This window comes from Choristoneura fumiferana, chromosome 17, assembly GCF_025370935.1.
Source record: "Choristoneura fumiferana chromosome 17, NRCan_CFum_1, whole genome shotgun sequence".
NCBI lineage: Eukaryota > Metazoa > Arthropoda > Insecta > Lepidoptera > Tortricidae > Choristoneura > Choristoneura fumiferana.
Genome location: NC_133488.1, coordinates 19752522 through 19774655, shown reverse-complemented (window position 1 = coordinate 19774655; position 22134 = coordinate 19752522). Strand labels below are relative to the sequence as shown.

Below are 22134 nucleotides of genomic sequence, written 5' to 3'. Positions count from 1 at the left end.
TTTACTTTGCGGAGGTCGATATCAATTAACAACCCGCTGCCTTACGATAGCTACGTCTATGCAACAAATGTATGTTCATGCAGTTCCTCCACCTCCACACTGTAAGAACACACACAAATCCAACTGTCATCACCACCATCCACCATACTACACTGGCACGTTTCGAACGCAACCAGATTTCATCCTCAGAGCAACACAACCGTTCACCATGCTACAGTCAAGGGCAAAGATATCGACACGGCCAAAGTTGCAAAAATATGTATACCTACACTGCCTTAATGTTAAGTGCATAAACTCGTGTATACATATTTTTGCAACTTTGGCCGTGTCGATATCTTTGCCCTTGACTGTACCTACCAGACGTTAGACTCTGTAGTATGGTAATGGTAGACTGGTGCAGTGTGTAGAAAATAAAAGTTTTATCTAAGCAAACACGAAATTTGAAGCCGCACCTCCTGTAACTTAACGCACTAGAGGTGACATGCGAACTGGACCACCGGGAATACTTAAAAACATTAGAAAATCTACTTAAGTACGTAATGAAGGTACTCGTAAACTTAATTTAAGAAGTGACTTCTCAAATTACTGTTCCGAATACTTACCTAGTTTTTTTAGGGAAATTCATTAAAAACATACAAACTCACTTGAAATAGCACTTTATTATTTACATAAGAATTAAATTAACTATCATTCACGTACCACGCAATAATTCTGTCTATATGACATTTAATTTACACGACCCGAGTGACACATCACGGTATCGTTACTACAACCCTTACCAACTCCATTAAGACTCATTTAGATTGCGTAAAAATAGTGTGAGGTGCGGTACACTGCCGCCTTTGTTCCATCATCGATAAACTCATACAGCGCAACCCCGCAATGTAACTATGCTCTTTATACATTTCTCGCACCGTCTTGAAGCTTTATTACCAGAGATCGGACGGTTTGCGTCATTGTTCGCAATATTGTGGACATGACTCTAAAATTAATTATCTTTAATTAATTAATTTCTTTAAATTACTTATGGTGTCCTGGCGATAACATGCTTTTAAATTACCTTACTTAAATGTTAATAAAAGTACCAAGTTATTGTCGTTGAAAAAGGAAAAGAGTACCCACAGAAAAAAAATGAAAATATACTGTTAATTTTCTTTAATAAATAAAGAAGAAATTAATTAAGTAATTGATACATTATTTAAATAATTTTGGAGCCATGTCCACATTAGTGGGAACAATGACACTACTCCCTCCGGAGCCCTATTTATTACACAGAAAGGATCACGATAATAAAGCAGATATTTATAGATTAGACTATAACGCATGTAAGTTTATACAAATAGGTTACAAATAAACAATTATTAATCGTTTTTTTAATTCCATCATCAATCAGCCTTAGGAAGTCCACTGTTGGACTAGTGTATTCAATACCTATCTGTGTAATCTACATGCACATACATTAAAAAAAACTCAATTTATCCACAACTCAACAATCACTTTTACCTAAGTGTAATATGGACGCAACTATACATTAGTTAGAATAAAGAGGCTAGAGCTGTATTTCTCTCTCTAACGTATAACCACGTCCCTCTTTGCATGCTACATTTATCTGCAATTCAATATGAGACGATGTGATTGCAAGAATTCATACAGCATATAAAAATTATCGAACGTAATTTTTGTAACATACTTATGATTATCACGGTAAATAATGTCCAATTTAAACACTTCAATTAACTTAATGAACACTGGCCAAGGATTTTTGTACTGTCGAAGAATTTTAGTGAACCAAACTATATACACATACAGATGTCATTGTTTTAAATTCATTTCTCATAATATTCTCAAAATAAAAATGCCTAGGCATATTATGCTAACGTATATTTCCGAGCAATTTTATATTATATTCATTTTTATATTAGGCTTTGCACTCATTAGTACCTACGATTGCAGACAAAATAGAATAAAGTACATTATTTTTATAACCTTATATTCAGCAAAATAATGTTAGCTCAGTACTATGAACTAAAATAAAACGTATTCCATGGGTGAAATAACGTAGTTTGAAGACGTTAAAAAACTATCTATTTCATAATCTAGCTCAAATCAAGTAATCAGTGTCATGTGGTACAAAGAATCTGAAATGTATTTGAAAAAAACTTCACAACAAACCCTTGCCTTAGAGTTCAAAATTCGAAATTCGTATCGTACCGTCCCGCTCACGCTAATAGTATTTGAAACAAGAGTGAGCGATACGGTCCTATACGAACTTCGGTTTTTTACCCTTGGAGTAACCCCCTTATTTGGAGCGCGTTATGCACAACACATCAACAAAAATTTTAACAAAAATAGGAATATTAGACGTTTATGAATTCCTTCAATTTGTGAGTTAAATATTTTTTACTATCAGTTAATTGGCAATTCATCTCACTCCTAACATATAACCGCGTATTTTATGTTAGCCAACGTTGGTCCAACATGTTGGTGGAGCAGGCATAACAAATGATCTTAAATGTTCCAAAAAAATATTCAGCAAAGTCAAAAACAGGTTAAATCTGAATTGGCATAGACTATTTAATAGAAGAGTAGTAATATTATCATCACAATTAAGTAGCAACAAACGCCACTGTTAATAAACGTGAAATAGCTGTTTGCTACATAACGCCATTCAACTAACAGTGTTATTAATTAAACAAAAACTTGAACGTCATTCGAAAATAGTACCATAATTTACCATCATAAGATTTCCATTCTTCATAATATCATGACCTGAGAATAAAATGATTTCAACTGCATTCAAAATCTAAAAATAATATCAAGAAGTGATGTTACAGTCACCATTTAAAATATTGATTTGTGATTCACTATCGATAAAAAGATTTTTTTTTCTTCTTTGAACTAACATGTTCTTAATGAATTCACGGTGATCCCAATTGAACTGACTTATAAGTAATACAAAAAAAAACGTGAAAAAGAAAATGTAAAATACACTATTAAAAAAAAATAGGTTTCACGTGAGTTTCATTGGTAAAACGAAAATACTAAATATAATTCTTCGTAACATTCCTCGTCTTAAAAATGATTTTAGTAATACAACATAACAAAATACCAAAACTCTCCATTCAATACATATTTCTGGAAAAAAAGGCAAACGTATATTTTTGATTTCATTTTACCCATGAAACTCATTTGGCGCTTATTTTTTTTGTCTTGTATAGTTAACCTCTTCACCGCCAGAGTCATCCAGTCGTGACAGCCAATGGAATGCCTCACACGCCGCGGTCATCTATACATGACCAACATTCAACTCGAAATTAATCCTTCTGCAATGGAATTAAAAATCAAGTTGATTTGTCGTTGGTTTTCTGTGGCATACAGAGCACGTCACTTCGTTTGCTTTGTGGCGGTGATGAGGTTCATGTTCTATCGACAATACTGACCGACATCAAAAAAAATGGGTGGGGATAACGACTAAAAATTCACCTCGTTTATTTTTATACTCAAATTACAAGTATTCCGAAACAGTTGAAACTTTTCCATTCTCAAGTCACGTGGCAAATGGGCGGTAACTGCGTGAGTGTCAGCTCGCTTGCTTACTCCCAGCGGCTCCGCTTGCCGCTCTTGCGCACGCGGTCGGCGCTCGGCTGCGGCTGCGACGCGGGGGCGTTGACCCCTGGCTGGATGCTGGATAACGTCTGCTCCCACGAATGGTCTGACGACGCCGTGAACTGTCACGAAGCACAAATTTATTTAAAGAAAATAAGATTTTATAAAAAAAAAAGTTTAAAATAAATAAATAAATATCACGGGACAATTCACACCAATTGACCTAGTCCCAAAGTAAGCTTAGCAAAGCTTGTGTTATGGGTACTAAGCTACGGATAAATATAATTATATAGATACATACATACATACTTAAATACATATTAAACACCCAAGACCCGAGAACAAACATTCGTATTTTTCATACAAATATCTGCCCCGACACGGGAATCGAACCCGGGACCTCAAGCTTCGTAGTCAGGTTCTCTAACCACTAGGCCATCTGGTCGTCTAAAAACCGTGGTCGTGGTGGTTTTTAATACAAACTTATTAATTGGATAACATTCTACCAGTAGTTACTAAGTTTCAAGTCGATGCCATTAACCGTTGAAGAGTTCCGTCCTGCGGAGACGATCCTGGCCGGACCATGAGGGTCTACGCTAGCTGACGCGGTTTGCACAGAGCGGGACGCCTATTGAAAAATAGTAAGAGCAGCGCGGACTTCACCTGCACCCGCTCCATGGACACACGCCAACTACCGTAGGCCGTTAGAATGAGGGCTATCGCGTATGAATTCACCACTAGAGGCGCTAGTGTAGTGTGAGGTCTCCGAAATGTCAAATCTCATAGTTTTTGGGTGAGCAACGCGGGTTTATTTATAATTAGAATAATTTTGTGAATACTTTGCAATACCTGAAATTAATTATGGCAAATATGCGTTCCGGGGCAATTAATGTCTGTGTTTTGAGACAGTTTTGTCTTTGGGAAACCTTTGTCCGAACAAAACGGGGACTATGCAACACTGTGGCATGCTCGATATTTTTATGGTACGGCTTTAAGGTGTATTAAATATGATTTTAATCTAAACTTTGTTTTCACGCCCGTAATAAAAGACTTTGAAAGCCATACTTAAAAACCTCGCGCAACAGTGCGCCATCTAGTGAGACAAAAAACGATAGCCCTCATTTCACTAACATATTATTGTAATGTCACCAAACATACATAAACGACATACAATGACATACATAGACGTACAGATGTAGTAAATAGTAGATTGATAACCAAGGGTTGTAATTGATCATTTACACTCGAGTTGAACACTACTTTTCATCACAAATGCGATTACCGACCGTTATAAATATATACGCAACTTGTAACAGAGCGGAAGAAAATTTATCGCGCCAAACCTTCTTGTGTTTTTTTATGGCCTCGCGCTATTTTGCTTTGGCACATTCAGCCAGCACTGGCCAGCAGCATTATGCCAGCATGGAGGTTTGGAGGTATTACGCATTACGATCTCCTTATTTACCAGTTCGTGAATACAAAGGAGCACCATTCGATTTTTAAATTTACTTCCTAAAGGTCTACATCCCTAAAGGTGTAAATCGAATTTACAACACGGATTTCAAGTTAAATGCAACCTACTTTCAGAGCTTCAATGATGAAAAAATATTTTACCATCGTATTTTGTCGAAAAAGTTCGCTTTTATATTGCTTTCTCAACTAGTTAGCTTACTAAAGTTTACTGAAGCTAATTGAGGAAGCAAGCAAGGTCCACGAATACGGTGATTTAGTCAAAATTAGACATTAATGACCAAGGAACGGAATTTTCATAGCAAAAATCAAATGTCAAGAGGGATTGACCATTGTGTTTTATCGACTGTCGATGTTTAATTGTCAGTTAGCACGATATGTTTTAGGTAATAAAATTAGACCTGTAATGAGGGAGACCTTTGTCCTGCAGTGGCACTATAGGCTACCAAAAAAAATAGACCTGTGTGTTTGTTACAATTTAAACATAAAACCGAAACGGAAATGTTAAACAGTGTAACTGACGATAGACTAACCTTCATTCAAAATAACAGAATCGAAATCTATATCTGTACTAATTTACTATTCTATTTTTTTCATCTTGTCTGTAGTAACAAAGAATTGTCATTATTTTCTCTACATTATCACCATTTAAACTAAGAGAAGTAAGAGAATAATTTAAAATTAAGAGAAGGATATTACTTTATCCATTTGTTAATCGTTTTTCTTTTATGATTAACCATTTTGTAATAATAAAATAATACTTATGAAAACTCAAGCGACATCGAATGTCAAATGTGACGGGACGTAATTTACATTAATAAAGAAATGCAAGTGGCTCATCATAGAGGTCAAATGCTACAGAATAATGTTAAAAGTCGGTAACATGCGAAAAATCGATAACTGGAATAGTCGATAAAACACAATGGTCAATCCCTCGTGACATTTCATTTTTGCTATGAGAATTCCGCTCCTTGTTAATGACATTGTAATAAGAACCACGGCACGCGTCATCGTGAATGACTCTACCTATAAATATGAGCCTATCCGACAAAATACAATGGAGAAACATTATTCACTAAATCTGTAAAGCTATTAAAAATAACATGTATCTATCTCTTGTTTGTATATGTAGAAATTGAATTGTTGTGTTTTGCAGGTGGTAGGACCTTGTGCAAGGTCCGCCCGGATTGCTACCACCATCTTGCTCGCTAATCCTGCCGTGAAGCAGCAGTGCTTGTACTGTTGTGTTTCGGCGTGGAGAGTAAGACAGCCGGTGAAATAACTGGCACTTGAGGTATTCCATCTTAGGCCTCTAGGTTGGCAACGCATCTGCAATACCCTGGTGTTGCAGTTGTCTATGGGCGGTGGTGATCTCTTACCATCAGGAGACCCACTTGCTCGTTTGCCATTCAATCGAATAAAAAAAATAAAAAAATAATAATAGAACGTGTATGACGTCACTAGCGCTAGCTGTTCATGCTCCAGTTCATCTTTTCAGTGACTAGATGGCGCTAGAGTCAGTATACTGACCTGGTTGTACTGAGAGCGGAAAGCCTGCTTGAGGGAAGAGAGGCGGTCGGTGGCTGGCCCGGCGGGCCGGTCCGCCGTCGCGGGCTCCTCCGTGTGCGCCGGCAGCCCCGGCCGCTCCTTGTAGCTGCAACACGATGTAACACTACAGCACCCACTAAATAACTTTTTAAAAAATTAATTCTTAATATACGTTTTAAACTGACTGTACATTCCGTTGATTGTACTTGTATTGTCAACACTACATTCTAATAGTAGTAACCAAGTTTTAAGTCGATTCTATTAACCATTGAAGAGTTCCTTCATTCGGAGACGTTTCTAGTCCTAAATTACACTACCAGATTATTGTATTGTCATCACAGTATCAAGTCAAGAAAGTTGATCAAATTTAACCTTTTCGACGCCAGGTTCCACGCCAACGACCTATATATGTATACGTCCATTACTTCAATGCAAAAGCAACCTTCGTTTGGATTGTATTAAGGTTCAATTTTATTCATTGTAATATAGAAGCCTGGCGTATGGGTGATGTCTTTTGTATTTGTCGTGGCGGCGAAAAGGTTAACTTTCAAGATTTGAAACCAACAATAGAATATTATTTCGTGGACGCCATTTTTGCCCCCACTTACCCGAGTCCGCATCCCCCTATGTTAAGGTTCTTGCCTTTGCCTTTCTTGAAGCGCGACTTTCTGAACCATGACGACTGCATCGCGAGCTGCATCAGCTCGTCGGGTACCTCCTGTAAATACATCCAGGGGTCAAAGAATTAATTTTTCACACCTCTCCTTCAGAAAAGTAACTTTTCCTCCCTGACGAGAGGGAGCAAAGTGCAACTTTTCTGTTCAAGGCTTTTCTAAGTATTTTATAGCAAATGCCATTTTTTGAAGTTGATAATTGTAAAGCCACGCCATTTTCTATGCTGGTTGTTCTTTAATAATATTTAGAATTTGTTTTGTGCTCAGGATTCTATCGTAGAATCCTTCGCTACATTCTGGATTCAATGTACGCCCTCGACGTAAATAAACCATTTTGCTCCCTTGTGACACAAATAGCTATTGTAAAGAACCGTCCATATTATAGTTTTTTTGTTTCGGCACAACCGATTTTTTCTTTTCGTTCTTAAATAATCTTACGATTGAATGAGCAAGCTGCTGATAAAAACAAATGATACATCGAAAATACAAACTGAGACATGGATGCACAGAAAAACCAGAAAAAGAGACCAGCACTGGGACACGAACCCAGGTCCTCAGCAATCCGTGCTACGTGCTATAACCCCTACACCACTGCTGGACAGGAATCTAGACACGAATTTTACCTATACATACATAATATCTCAGGTTGCTTATTTCTACTATGCTACTTAAGCAGCACCCCCCGATACCCGTAAAAGTAACAAATTTGGAGTTGAAATGAAAAATACAAAAAGACTCCAAAAAACCAATCATAAATGATACATCCTAACCAAGCCTTAACTAACATAACCCGCATTGCTGTTAAACACACCCTTCATTTGTGATTTGTGCAAGCGAGGATTAACTTGTCATCAAACATCGACGTTGAAACAACATAGTCAGTTTTAGTCTGACGTTCACATTCACTATCTCTTTCTAATCTCGTCTTATACCGTTTAAAATGATTGTGATTCCGAGTACGTTAGACAATAAGGCCTCTGGTCCCAAAATGTCTTCAGGATTTGTTCCTGATTCGTCATATTTCTAATTGGTCTTATTCCTAATCCAACACTTACCTAACTGATCATATTCCTAACTCATTCATCATAATTATTCCTGATTCGTCAAATTTCTAAGTCCGTATACCATGTACATTTGCCTGCTCAAACTTATTATAGAAATCCTTTGTGGTAAATGATCAGAAACTCCCCAGATAATTGAATAAAATACAATGCTCAGTTAGGAATATGACTAGTTAAAAAAGTGTCGTATCAGGAAAATGACCAATTAGGAATATGACGAACCAGGAATATGACCAGATAGGAATCTGATCAATTTAGAATATGACGAGTTATAAGACAGAAAAATGACGAATTAGGAATATGACCAATTAAGAATACGACGAATCAAGAATATGACGAGTTATGAGACCAGTTAGGAAAATGTCGAAATGGGAATATGACCAATTGGGAATATGACGAATCAAGAACAAATCGTCTTCAGCTCGAGTGTGTCGCCTGTTGAGTCTGCTCCAGGTTCCTGAGCAGTCCCGCGAAGTCCCGATCCCTCTGCAGGTGTAAGCGCCCAACGCAGTGATCATGTGTCTATGTCGCCCCACCGTGTACTGAGCATGGTGTGGCTGCGTGTGTCACCTGTTGAGCCTGCTCCAGGTTCCTGAGCAGGTGTCCCGCGAAGTCCCGGTCGCGGTCCCTCTGCAGCAGCGTGTAGGCGTCGCCGCGCACCCCGGCGCGCCCCGTGCGCCCCACGCGGTGCGTGTGCGTGTCTATATCGCGCGCCACCGTGTAGTTTATCACGGTGCGGATGTGCGGGATGTCCAAGCCGCGAGCTGCGTCACAAATCATAGCAATATTATCAATGAAGGTTTCTTGACACGCAAAGTACCGTGAGATCCGTTTGACATTGATTTGAAAAAAAATCTGACAAACATTACGTTATTTCGAAAATTATGCGACTAGATATACGTTTAGGGTGTGCTTCTACCAGAGATGTGCGAGGATGTGATGCGAGGAATGTGTTTGTCATGAACCAATAGAAGCCCTTAGTTTACCTATCCTCGGTCCGCCGAGCTGTTTCCACTAGAGCTGTGCTGAGCGAGGTAAATAAAGAGTTTATATTGGTTTATATTGGTTCATCCTAAAATTGCTAAAAGTGACTCCGAAGCAATAACGTTTCGTGTGCTCTGCCTACCCCATTTGGGAATACAGGCGTGATGTTTGTGTGTGTGTGTGTGTATATTGGTTCATGACAAACATATTCCTCTGATTCGAAATTACATTCCCTTTGGGAGCGTTCGTATCCTACCGGCTGCGCCATGTCAGAGTATGGGACAGGGATGCTGTCGCGACAAGCGCGAAATGAAACGTAACGATATATATTTACCACTGGCAACACCAGCGGTAGCTGGCAAGGGTGAGCATGACATTTGTCTTTTTGAGATAGTATTGGCGCGAATTGCAAAGGCTTCTAATGTCTGAATTGTGTGCGTGTCGGGTGCTCCAAGAATATATAAGCTAAGTATTTCCACATGATGTAATAACTGCTGTTTAGTTCGTAATATGTGTACGTATGTATGTTACTTGATTGCCATGTACGATATCAGAGGAGATTGTCTCAGACGATGTAAGTATTAATGTTATCTGGGTAGGTTAGCATGTCGCGTCGTAAGGCCGCATGAAGAACCGAGGCCTGGGCGGTAACGCCTGGGATCCAAATGGCCTGGACGCTTAGAGAGTCCAGGAAACAGTCGCGACTGTAAGGGATAATTCCCGAGTAGGGCCTGGTCGTACCGTTTAACTACGGCGCCTTCGGGGTAGTCAGATCAGCTACCCCGTAGCTGCATCATTATTGGCTCTCAGGGGGTGGACAAAAACGACCAGTTAATGTTGGACCGCTTTACGTGTACGCGGTGATGAATGAGAATATAGTGAGTAGTTTTACCTCGCAAGATGTGCGAGTTGCATTACATCAAATGTGGTGAGACGGTAGTCCTCTGGTAAAGGGTAGAGCCCCCTAATTATACTGTAGTGAGCTAATATGTTGTGTCCAAGGGTGATCCCCTACTTAATACTATGGACGGGCCTATGATCAAAGGGTAGCCACCTACCAATCCTATGCAGGGCTAATGAATTTAAGGCTATTCCCCTACTTATACTGTAATGAGCTAATATGTTGTGTCCAAGGGTGATCCCCTACTTATACTATGGACGGGCTAATGATCCTAAGGGTAGTTCCCTACTTGTACTGTGATGATTTAGTGCGCCCGGGACACTGAGGATTCTCAGTGTCATCGGGTTAATCTTACTTTAACAGGAAGGAGACGACCAACTAAGAACACATATTGAGGAAATGATAAAGCCGCGAAGCAGAACGAGAGAGAGTCAAGGACCGAGGATGGATGGACGGAAGTAGATCTGGAGTCTATACTACAAAGAAGAGATAACAGGTATGTGACTATCTGTTATCAACTTGGTACACAATCGTGAGGCCTATAGCCAACTCCTCACCAGCTATATTAAATGGCCATCACGACAGATGCGTTAGTAATAATACACCAACCAAGGTTGAGTGACTGCTTTATTATAATGTTCTGCCTACCAGCATACATATCAATATAAAATAACCACACCAACACATCCTCCTCGCACCTCTATCTCTTTCATGAACCAATAGGAACGCAGCAAATAGATGCGCTGTGCGAGAATAGGTAAATGAAGCGTTTCTATTGGTTAATGAAAAACATTACTTCTACACCTCGCTTTTTTGTGTCAGATTGGTGCTGATGACACTCACCTGCGACGTCAGTGGCAACCAGTATGTTGACCTCCTGCCTTTTGAACGCCGTGATGACCTGGTTCCTGTCAGCCTGCTCCATGTCTCCGTGCAGCAGTAACGCGTCATACTCCTGGACGCCCAGGTTAGCTGCCACCTGTTCAGCTTCCAGCTGGAGGAGGGAGGCAAAAGGCAGGTGAGTTTAAAGCCTAGAGCAGCGTTTCTTAGGGGCTGTTTCACCATCCATTGATTAGTGTTAACTGACGGTTAAATGTGATGCCGTCTCTATTTGTTTTGTTCGAATAGACGGTTAACAGTAATCAATGGATGGTGAAACAGCTCCTTAACCTCCCAAATTCGGGTCGCGGTCGGTATTGGGATGAGTCACAGGAATTCTCTAGTTAAAGCTTGTGGTAAAAAAATCTGTTTTTAGTCCAAGCCCAGTAATGGCTTTTACCAAGCCTTTTACTCTATCATATAATTTTACCAGCCATAACGGGATAAATAAAAGCAATATTCATAAATATTACCCCCCCCCCCAATCCCCCCCCTCGGCAATAAAATCGATGCTGTCACGCTAATGCCTCTAGATGAATCGACCCACAAATTGGCCGCACGAATTATTCTTTGCTTTGAGATTGTGCCAATATATGACGCGTGTCGTAAGGACGCCATCAGACGGTTCAGATACAATATCCCCCCAGCTACAAGAACCCCGGGTCACCTTGCAGTTAAATTATAGGTAGACCCACCAGAGTTAAAGCGAATGATTACACATACAACTACAAAAATAACTGATTGCGCAAAAAGAAAATGAATGAAATGAATCAGTAATTCACAAAAGTCTGCTGTCATTACACGACATGTTCTTGTATGCGTGACCTCAACTCTGGTGGCACTGCGTATACCGACCGACCGTTCCCCAATATTTTAAATTATTAACGTTATTTACCTTTTTGGTGACGAATATTAAAATGCTGCCCGCAGATAGGAATTCGACTAGATTATTTAGAAGCCACGACCATTTCTCTTCCGGTTTATGGAATAATCTGTGAACAAATAAAATTACATAAATTTGTTTAAATTACATAACAAAGGAAACACATAAATGACAAAAACTATGGTGTTTTGGAGGCTTTTATAATACGGTGGCACTATTGAGTCCTGGTCTTCTTTGGCCAGTTTTCCGGGTTCCGTACCCGAAACGTTCAAACGGAGCTTTAGGCAGTTGTCTCACCGCCAGCGAGGAAACGATTGGCTATAGACTATTATCTCGCTCAAGAAACGAACAAAAGATATAAGATCCTGTGTGAGTAAAAGAGACACATATATTAATAGTTGATCGCTGGCAGTTCACACTGTCGGCGAGAACTCGCTCTTACATCTTTTGTCGCAGCGACAGGAGCTATAAAACTCGCTGAGCTATAGATACTCGCTCAGCGATGTCAGCTTGGCGGCCGCCCCGTACGAGCGAGTCGAGTGGAGCGAGTAATCGCCCGTCGCACGCGAACACTCGCTTACAGCGAGCGACAAAACTACACTCGCTTCTCGCTGCTCGCCCACTCGTTTCTAGTTACTTGCTCTACTCGCTTCTCGCTCATCGTCGGCGGTGGGACAAGTGCCTTATTACTGTCACTCACGTTTCAATCTGTTTGTCTGTTGTGCCCACACTAGAGTATTTTACCCTAATTTTAGAGTATTTTTACGCGTTGAGGGTATTTTGTAGGGTAGAGAATTATTTAGGGTAAAAGTTTTCGAATAAAATGTACGATTGCGAGAAAAAATATTACTGCAGATGACATAGAAGCCAGGCTGTAATTATGCATGCAAGAATGTTTGGAAGAGGTTGTTGTTGAGTCAGCGGCCGTCCCACTTTTGCGGGGATACACAAAATCGTGTATTTTCATTTTGTGTATTTCTTTTTTGTTTCATTTGTGTTTGCTGTTTATTGTTTTGATTTTGTTGTATTTGTGTGTCTTTGTGAATGTGAATAAATGTATTCTTTCTTTATTTTCTCTCTATTTAATTTAGGTTAGCGTCAGGATAAAAACAATATCTAAGGTGGCAACACTGTGTCAGTAGTCTGAGTGTACTCACAGCGCGCGCTGCGTGACGAGCGCGCTGGCCTCCCCGGCGGCCCCGTGCTGCACGCGCACGGGGTCCCTCAGCGCGTCGCGCGCGAGCCGCTCCACGCGCCGCGGGAACGTCGCCGAGAACAGCAGCGCCTGCCGGTCCGGCCGCACGTGGTTGCAGATCGAACGCACCTGCGGCTCTGTACACGTATTTTAAAACTACAACACCTATAGGTAATATTTCATCCCACTAATATTATTAATGCGAAAGTTTGTAAGTCTGTTTGCTTGTTGCTTCATCACATCTAAACGGCTGAACCTATTTAAATGAAATACGGTATACAGATAGTTTGAGTCCCGGGGAAGGACATAATTTTAATCCCGGAAAATTGCATAGTTCGTGGGATAGCGATAACCGATTTCTACACGGACGGAGTCGCTGGTAACGGCTAGTTTATAATATATTTTTAAAAATCTTCATTATTTGACAAACAGAATTGAGGCAATATTTTTTTGATTTCTTAAAAAGCAGGAAAATAAGGACAATTTTGAATTGTCTATTAGACAGAGATATTAGACATATACCTACTCTGACGTTATATGGCACTATAACGACGCATAATTGCCAAGTTTCGTGTCAATATCACGATAAGAAATGGGTGAAAATCAAATCCAAATTACGCTCGCTCCTATCCCCGCACCTCCACCAACTTAGTCTAATCTGACCATTATATTTCCTGACCTTTAAGGCTGCATTTCCACCAGAGATGTGCAAGAAATGTGTTTTTCATGCGTATTCGTCATACAACGTAAATGACCATGATACGATGCAATTTTTTGGAATTCCAGTGGGAATTGCGACTGCCAGATCTAAATAGTAGCTATAAAATATACTGACCGAAACCCATGTCGAACATGCGGTCAGCCTCGTCCAACACGAGGTACGTGACGCGCTTCAGGTTGGTAGCTTTGCACTTTATAAGGTCGATGACCCGCCCCGGGGTACCTACTATGATTTCTGCACCTCCACCTGGTGACAAAATAGTACATTACAGGAGACACAAGTAAGCAAGTCTGGATGAGTTGTTTAATCATTCGTTTAATTTAGTCATTTTTGATTTTCGTTAACTTTAAAGGAACATTCTTATTGTTTAAAATTAAATCAAAAATTATTATTACGATAATTATTTATACGTGGTAAATAACTAAAGTGTTTTTGATTCATATGTATGTATTTAGCAAAAAAAGGTTAAAAAAATGTTTTTTTGAAGTCTCTTACGTGTGACGCAATGTCACTCGTCAAGTTTGGTAATTTTCCAATTTGATCTTTAACTTTAATCTTTAAAGTTAATTACAAGGTAGTTTCTATTAATGAACTTGGCCATCTATCGAGTTAGGAAATCAGGAAATCAAGAATAACACTTTGTATAACACTCGTTTCTGGTATAATGGCAATATTTCATACCAGTTTGAGCAAATTATACCAGAAGCTTGTTTTACCTTCCAACGCTTTGGTTTGTTCCCATTTGGAGCCTCCTCCGTAGCAGCAGACGCACCTAATGTTATACACTTTGCCGAATTTCTTTGCCTCCATATAAATCTAGGAACAAAACATGTTATGTATTTCAAACAAGTAAAAATCTAATTCACAGTCAATTGATAATTAATCAGATTTCCAAGGCTAAAATGAAGTGCTTTTCTTATTACAGATGTTTCTTGGAATTACTACTAGCTTTTGCTCGCGGCTTAGTTTTTAACCGACTTCAAAAAAGGAGGAGGTTCTATGTTCCAATGTTTGTATTTTTTTTTATGTGTGTTCACCGATTACTCAGTCAATTGTGGACCGATTCTCAAAATATTTTTTTTAATCGAAAGGGTATTCTTCTGTGGTGGTCCCATTGTCACCAAGTCAAGATCTGATGATAGGATCCTAGGGAAATCGAGGGCAAACCTCAAATTTTATAGGCACACCTATGGCGATTTTGGCATTTTTAGCATTAAGATGAGCATTTACATTCAGAAAGTATCATTTGGTAACCTGGACCTGATGAAGAAGACCGTGATGACCAATGGAACTCATCAAAGCTAAGTAATGCTCGCTCGTCTATAAACGATCATGATTAATATACCTAGATCTAGATAAGCGACTAAAAAGAAGCTTTAAGTTAATGATTCTTTCGAACTGATCTGATGCTGAAGCCAGAAGGTAGGCAACGGAACTCTGTTATAAAACAAAGCAAATAAGTCGTGTTTGGGCTTAATGGAATCGTTGTGAGATGTACTTTGGCTACGAATCACTAAAAAGTGAGAAATAAAGATTTTTCTTAACAAAAAGTAAAACCGACTCCAAAAAAATAAAAATAAATACAAAAAAATGGAACCGAATAAAAAACCCTTGAAACTATTTTTCTAGGTACGTACTAGCTCGAAGTCGGTGACTCAGCACGACTCAGCAGGAGGGATTGAAACCGATAGTACGTAAAAGAGGTAGACGACTATTGTCCCACTCCTGCTGGCTCGTGCTGAGGCACCGACTTCGAGCTAGTACGTACCTAGTCGGTTCCATTTTTTGTTATTTTTATTTTTTTGGAGTCGGTTTTACTTTTTTGTTAAAAAATTTCTTCCAAGAATCCGTTTATAGAAGTTACGCAAGAAGTATGCAATCCGGGATATAATCTATCCTATATCATTCCCAGGATCTCTAACTATCTCCATACCATTTTCCGTCTAATTCGGTTCAGTGTTTGAAGCGTGAATAGGTAACAGGCAAACAGACATCGTTTTTTTTTCCGCATTTATAATAATCATTCACTCATTCAATTCATTCGTGCCAGCTCTTGTGAACAGAATGGAATAAATCAACCTATAATGTATTACCTGTTGCGCTAACTCCCTAGTGGGCGCCAGGATGAGGCCTATAGGCCCGTCGTCGGGCGCCAACTCCTTTTGGTCCATAATGTGCACCAACAGAGGCCACAGGAATGCCGCCGTTTTACCCGAACCCGTTCGGGCGATACCTAGAAAAAAAAAGCAATCGTTACCTAACTGCCCGAAAGAGGATTTTTTTTTATACATACAGAGTGTCCCATTAAGTGGTCAAGATGAAATCTGCGTGTAGATGGTTTTTTTTTTTTTTTTATTCGACTGGATGGCAAACGAGCAAGTGGGTCTTCTGATGGTAAGAGATCACCACTGCCCATAGACACTCGCAACACCAGGGGGATTGCAGATGCGTTGCCAACCTAAAGGCCTAAGATGGGATACCTCAAGAAGATGGCCTGACCATTGTCACTTCAACGAGCTAAACGGCTTGGCTATGTAAGTAAGCCTAGTTCTTTTTTAGGGTTCCGTAGCCAAAATGGCAAAAACGGAAACCTTATAGTTTCGCCATGTCTGTCTGTCTGTCTGTCTCTCTGTCTGTCTGTCCGTCCGCGGCTTTGCTCAGGGACTATCAGTGCTAGAAATCTAAAATTTTTTTTAGAGTACCTCCCATAGACGTAACGTGGGGGTGTTTTTTTTTTCTCATCCAATCTTGTAGTGTGAGGTATCGTTGGATAGGTCTCTTAAAACCATTAAGGGGTTGCTAAAACGATTTTTCGATTCAGTGATTAGTTTGCAAAATATTCAACTTTAAAATGCAAATTTTCATTAAAATCAAGCGAAAATAAAAAAAATACAGGATGGTAGTAAGTATATCAAGCTTACAAGGAAAACTATAACGGTTAAGTTTTCTTGAGAAATATTATTAGTAGTTTAAGAGTAAATAGCAGCCTAAGGTATAAAATGAAATGAAAATGAAATGAAAAGTTTTTATTGATATACCTAAACTTGGAAAACAAAATGCGAAATCCCGAGCATAGCCCTCTCCATAGCTCGTTTAGCAACTCTGAGCCTATTTATACGGCTTATAGTGAAGTTCAAGTACGGAGCCCTAAAAAGTGTATTGTGTGTTACCGATGAGGTCTCGTCCGGCGAGCGCGGCGGGCACGCCGGCGGCCTGCACGGGCGTGGGCTGCGTGTACTGAGACCGTTGGATCGCCTTCATCAGCTGCTCGTCGAAGCCGAAGTGCGCGAAGCTGCTCACCGGCCGCGGCGGCTCCGGGCCCGTCACCTGCACACCACGTTTTTTTTTTAATTCTTAATCTTGCAATCAGTCCCTAGACTATAACAGATGACCGGTGAACCCGACCTGATTAGATAACTTACCTACGTCCAATAAAAATATTTCCTTTTTAAAAAAATATAAGATTTCGTTATACCGTTCCGTTTCGTTATACAGCCGGTGAAATTACTGGCACTTGAGGTATCCCGTCTTAGTCCTCTAGGTTGGCAACGCATCTGCAATATTGCTGTTGTTGCAGATGTTTATGGGCGGTGGTGATCTCTTACCACCAGGAGATCCACTTGCCCGTTTGCCATCCAGTAGAATAAAAAATAATAATACAAACGCATTTTTAATAAAAACAAATAATACGAGTAATATCATCCGAGTACCTATGAAATGCGGGACAACTGAACTAGTTATAGTGTGATAGAATATTTAAGATCCACTGTATTTTTTTGTTTATCTTCAGATCTTAGTCATTTTTGAATTTTTTTTTTATCTTATGTTTTAACAAGGCTTTAGTACACCTACTTAATACTTAATGTGACTATGTCAGCCTCACAGGGAGCCTCAGACAAATTACTCTCTCCCTTATACCGAAACTAACCCCTTATTCATAAAACTTAAGGCGGCTGCTCACGTTAGCTCATGGTAAAAGTCTCGTCAGATGGCGTTAAAAATCAGACTGTCGAATTTTCGTGATGTTTTTTTGTAATTTTTAGAATATCCGTAGAATACTAATAGTTGAGTTTATTATTTGCGAAAACAATTTAGAATTGCCGATTTTTTGAGACTACAGTCGAACGGAAATAGTGTGCCAATTCTGAGATTTCAGGGCTCAAATTTAGGTGTCAGGTACAGCCTTATACGGACACTAGGAGCTCACGCACACATGCAAATAGACAGCGCCAACTAGTGAAAAATTATTGCATCACTTTTCTAGGCTTTCGGAAGGCTTTCGGCGTAAGCTACTACAAAATATTCATATATTTTTTTTCGGGTCACGAATATTTGTATCAACTGTACTTTTGCCCTTAAAATGTTCAAATATCTAGATAATATGAGTGTTTCATATGCGACGATATAGAATTAGATGAATCGTGTTAGAGTCCCAGGAATCTAATCTTATGTGATTTTTGGCTTTGGACTTGGAGATTGTCGAGTATGATATTGTGCTCAAGTTGGTAACCACATATGATGCTCTTGTGACATACATACTTTGATAATCATGCATTACATGCGAGTGTTACTCCTATTTCTTCGAATATTGGAGACGAAATCTTTCCGTGTTTTATTCTACCTACCAGTCTTGATTGCAGTTATCTTTTGAGTTGAAGGTTGCGATAATTCTTTGTATTGTATGTATACCGAGGTACAGAAATGGTCATTTTGGAAAGCTGAAGAACGGAAGGCCGTAATGCTGTATAAGTGTGTCAACTACCCTGATGCGTAAAACAGTTCATGTGTAGTGGTACATAGTAGGCTGGAAAGGAAACAGCCTCGTTGAAGCTATCGGTATGTAGAATCCTGCTGGAAACGACGTTTCATATTTTGAATCTTTATTTATACGTGGATAATACTATCATCATCATCACCATCATCATTATCGTGGTCTGGTTGTTTATATATATCTAGAGGGTCTTTTTCCTTATAAGCTTTAGAATTTCCGTGTAATTTTTCAAGACAGGTACTGCTGTGTCCTTAAAAGGGCAGACCTAACGCTTTACGACGGTGCTGGTGGGCATCGTACGGTAGTAAGCGAGGACCTCTGGGGAGCTAGTACAGTCTCCATGTTTTCAATTGTCGTTTTGTGTCGTGGGTGTGCCAGATAATAAAAATTCTTAGATATAGTTGTGAATTTCCAGGTGTAGAGCTTTATTGTGCTAGCTGCTCGAGGAAGACCTGAATGCGTTCAAGCGTGTTGCTGCGGGATGCAAGTTAATACTATAAAAATGTTGCAAGTATTACGCTTGCGTTATATTAGCGATTAGATTACGCTTGAATCATTCCAAGTACATTTTTTGTTAGATCCGAAGGAATTTGTTTTGGAGTTTTCGACGGTAAATTCAGAACTTTACTTCCTATATATTTATTTGTATTTAGTATGAATAATGAGAATACAGGCTACATGTAGGCATCTACATGTTTCTACGATAAATAAAGAACATTCTGACTCCAAAGCAAATCGGATCTCGTTTTGAACGGTATGCCCAGTATTTCAACCAAGTGGTAGAAATTCGTTCAAGAATTCCCACAAATTGCAAGAAATACCGAGATTACATCTGAATATATTTATACTTACAAGAGATACTTACCTATTTACTCAATTGATGATTAGCTGCTTGACGACGACCGGAGTCTTTCAGTGCTCACCCTACACGCGTATGAGCAAAATTCCTTCTTGATGCGAACCGATTGCGGTTTAGGAACTAATCTTATGAACTTTTTTTTCCTCCCGACCCGTGGTCCAACTACTATGTCCAACTGGTTGCACCACGGGGAAGCAAGTTTACTCATCGTCAACCGGTTGCACCACGGAGAAGCAAAATCAGTAGTCCAATTCTGGAAAGTATGTTTATCCATGGTCCTACTGGGTGGGTCCAATTAGTTTAACTAGTTGAACTACCACTTGAACTCTGTGGAATCGGGGTTCGGACTGTTGGTTTCACTGTATTCAGAATAAACTACATAGTTGTTGGGTTTCATGAGACTTTTAATTTTATAAAAATGCAGTAATGATAGTACCTATTCTGATACACATGACCCAAGGTAATTTTACATCCCCATGGTGCAAATGGTTCAACATAGCAATTGTTCATATGCCCGTTGGACAATAGCCCTTCAGTTGTACCACGGGTCGCAGCAATAAGTTGCAGAAAAAAAAGTAGTCTGAGAATTGAACCATCCTGGGTAAGTTTAGGTTCCCGTGGTGCAACCAGATAGCAGTTGGACCACGGGTCGGGAGGGATTTTTCCCTTTGTGCAGGACGGTAGCTATAGCCACGCAGCGATTTTCCCTCGCTCGTGCCTAAAATATCACATTTTTCAAAATACTACATTACTTATTCATTAAAATTCCCACTATACCAGATGCCCAAAATAAGACATTCCACAAAAAAAAAACACTTTCTTGTGTAATCTTCGATTTTGTAATGTGGCGCATGGTATTTTAGGCACGAGCGCCCTCTATCTGGTATAGCTTGGATTGCTCGAAACAGATGCAAAGTCGTGCTCCTACTACAGTCTCCTACTGGTAGGAGCACGAACACAATATTATACTAATTCTCCTACTAGTAGGAGCATGAATACCTATATGTACTGATTTTCCTACTGAAAACCAGATGTATGGAATAGTATCATTTAGTCTAAAAAAACTAAAACACAGGTGGTCTAAGAAGCAATAGGTCATGCAGCCTATCAGTATAACGCAAAAGTATTCTGAAATGTAAAATTTAGCAATATGCGGAATAAAATTATGAACAGATAGAGATGAACCTGAAATAGGATTTATATTCTCAGAGTATGTAACCAATGTCAACCGATCAATGACATGACATTGGTCTAAAGAAATTGTAAACTTGGTACACTGTCATTATAAGAAATTGACAATTTAGAAAGTGGTTCATTGTTCGAATTGGTCTCTGGTCACAGTGAGAAGTGGTCAATTTAGTGAGAAGACGTTATGACAATCATCATCATCATCATGATCATCTCAGCAGTAGGACGATCACTGTTGGACAGAGGGCTCCAATCATAACCTCCAGTTGCTTCGGTTGGCAGCGGCCCCCACCGTGGACCCCACGGCTTTTACCAAATCATCCGTCCATCTCGTTGGTGGACGTCCTACGCTGCGCTTGCCGATCCGCGGTCTCCACTCGAGTACTTTTCGGCCCCAACGGCAATCCTATACTTTGCGGAGGTTCATAATATCAATGAACTGAATCAATTGCTTCGCTCACCCGTGACTTTATAATAGCTACGTTTATGCATGAAATGTGTGTTCATACAGTTCCTCCACCTGCACACTGTCGGAATACGCACAAATCATACAAACACATCTATCACCACCACCACACTACACTGATGCGTTTCGAATTCGACCAGATCTCATCTTTAGAGCAACACAAACGTTCACCATAGATGTTAGAAATAGTAAAAGATATAAAGATATTATTATAAAGGTCGCGGATGAGCAAAGTAAATATTTCAGTTCACCTATAGGTACAAAAATATATTATGTAGTAGTTACTGTACAGTCACCACCATAAGCGTGAAAGCTGTCTAGGTGCTGAAAAATATCTGAACATGATTATATATTTATTGTGCATTACGTAAATGCGTGTTCCGATATTTTTTAAATGTTTAGACAGCTCCGCTATGTGTTGTGGCGTCAGTGCGAATATATCACGAAATAGAAGTATGCAAATCACGTAAACGATATTTTGAGCATGAAAGAATAAAACAAAGATAATTATAAACATTTTAATAATAGGGAGACTATTTTACAACGTCTCACAATTACCCTTACCTACCTCACATAAAGTAGAGGCAGCATCCAAAATAGATCTTGTATACTTAGCGTAGTTCTTAGCAGCAGTAAAAAAAAAAAAAAGTAGTTGAGATGGCTGTTCTACTTTGTCATTTATAATTCCTATATCATATACCTAATTAAGATTGAGAAGTAGTGAGAAAAACTGCAATCCCCTAAACTTAGGGCCTAAAGAAATTAAGTCTTTGAAAAATAATGTCTATTGTCTGCCGCAGTGTGGATGCCGTCGCTCGATCGTCAAAATCCTGGTTTTACAGCTAATAATTAATTAACTTAATTTTTAACTATCTTTTACACAGTAAGAGTTAGGCTAACTAGTGTCTTGGAGAAATTAACTTCGTTT

At 39.4% G+C, this 22134-nt stretch overlaps 1 protein-coding gene across 1 annotated transcript in view; it reads right to left on the bottom strand.

The window, feature by feature from the left end:
- Positions 1 to 639: 639 nt before the first annotated feature.
- The window catches only part of LOC141437071 (ATP-dependent RNA helicase DDX42), a 56568-nt gene continuing 35073 nt past the window's right edge, over positions 640 to 22134 (bottom strand). The window contains exons 5-15 of the mRNA XM_074100284.1: positions 17093 to 17249; positions 16016 to 16155; positions 14639 to 14738; positions 14037 to 14168; positions 13164 to 13338; positions 12019 to 12115; positions 11088 to 11238; positions 8930 to 9123; positions 7233 to 7342; positions 6607 to 6730; positions 640 to 3728 (exon numbers count right to left, since the gene is read on the bottom strand). Of these exons, the coding sequence (XP_073956385.1) occupies positions 3594 to 3728; positions 6607 to 6730; positions 7233 to 7342; positions 8930 to 9123; positions 11088 to 11238; positions 12019 to 12115; positions 13164 to 13338; positions 14037 to 14168; positions 14639 to 14738; positions 16016 to 16155; positions 17093 to 17249 (1515 nt within the window). The 3' untranslated portion in view covers positions 640 to 3593. The remainder of the gene's footprint in view (positions 3729 to 6606; positions 6731 to 7232; positions 7343 to 8929; positions 9124 to 11087; positions 11239 to 12018; positions 12116 to 13163; positions 13339 to 14036; positions 14169 to 14638; positions 14739 to 16015; positions 16156 to 17092; positions 17250 to 22134) is intronic.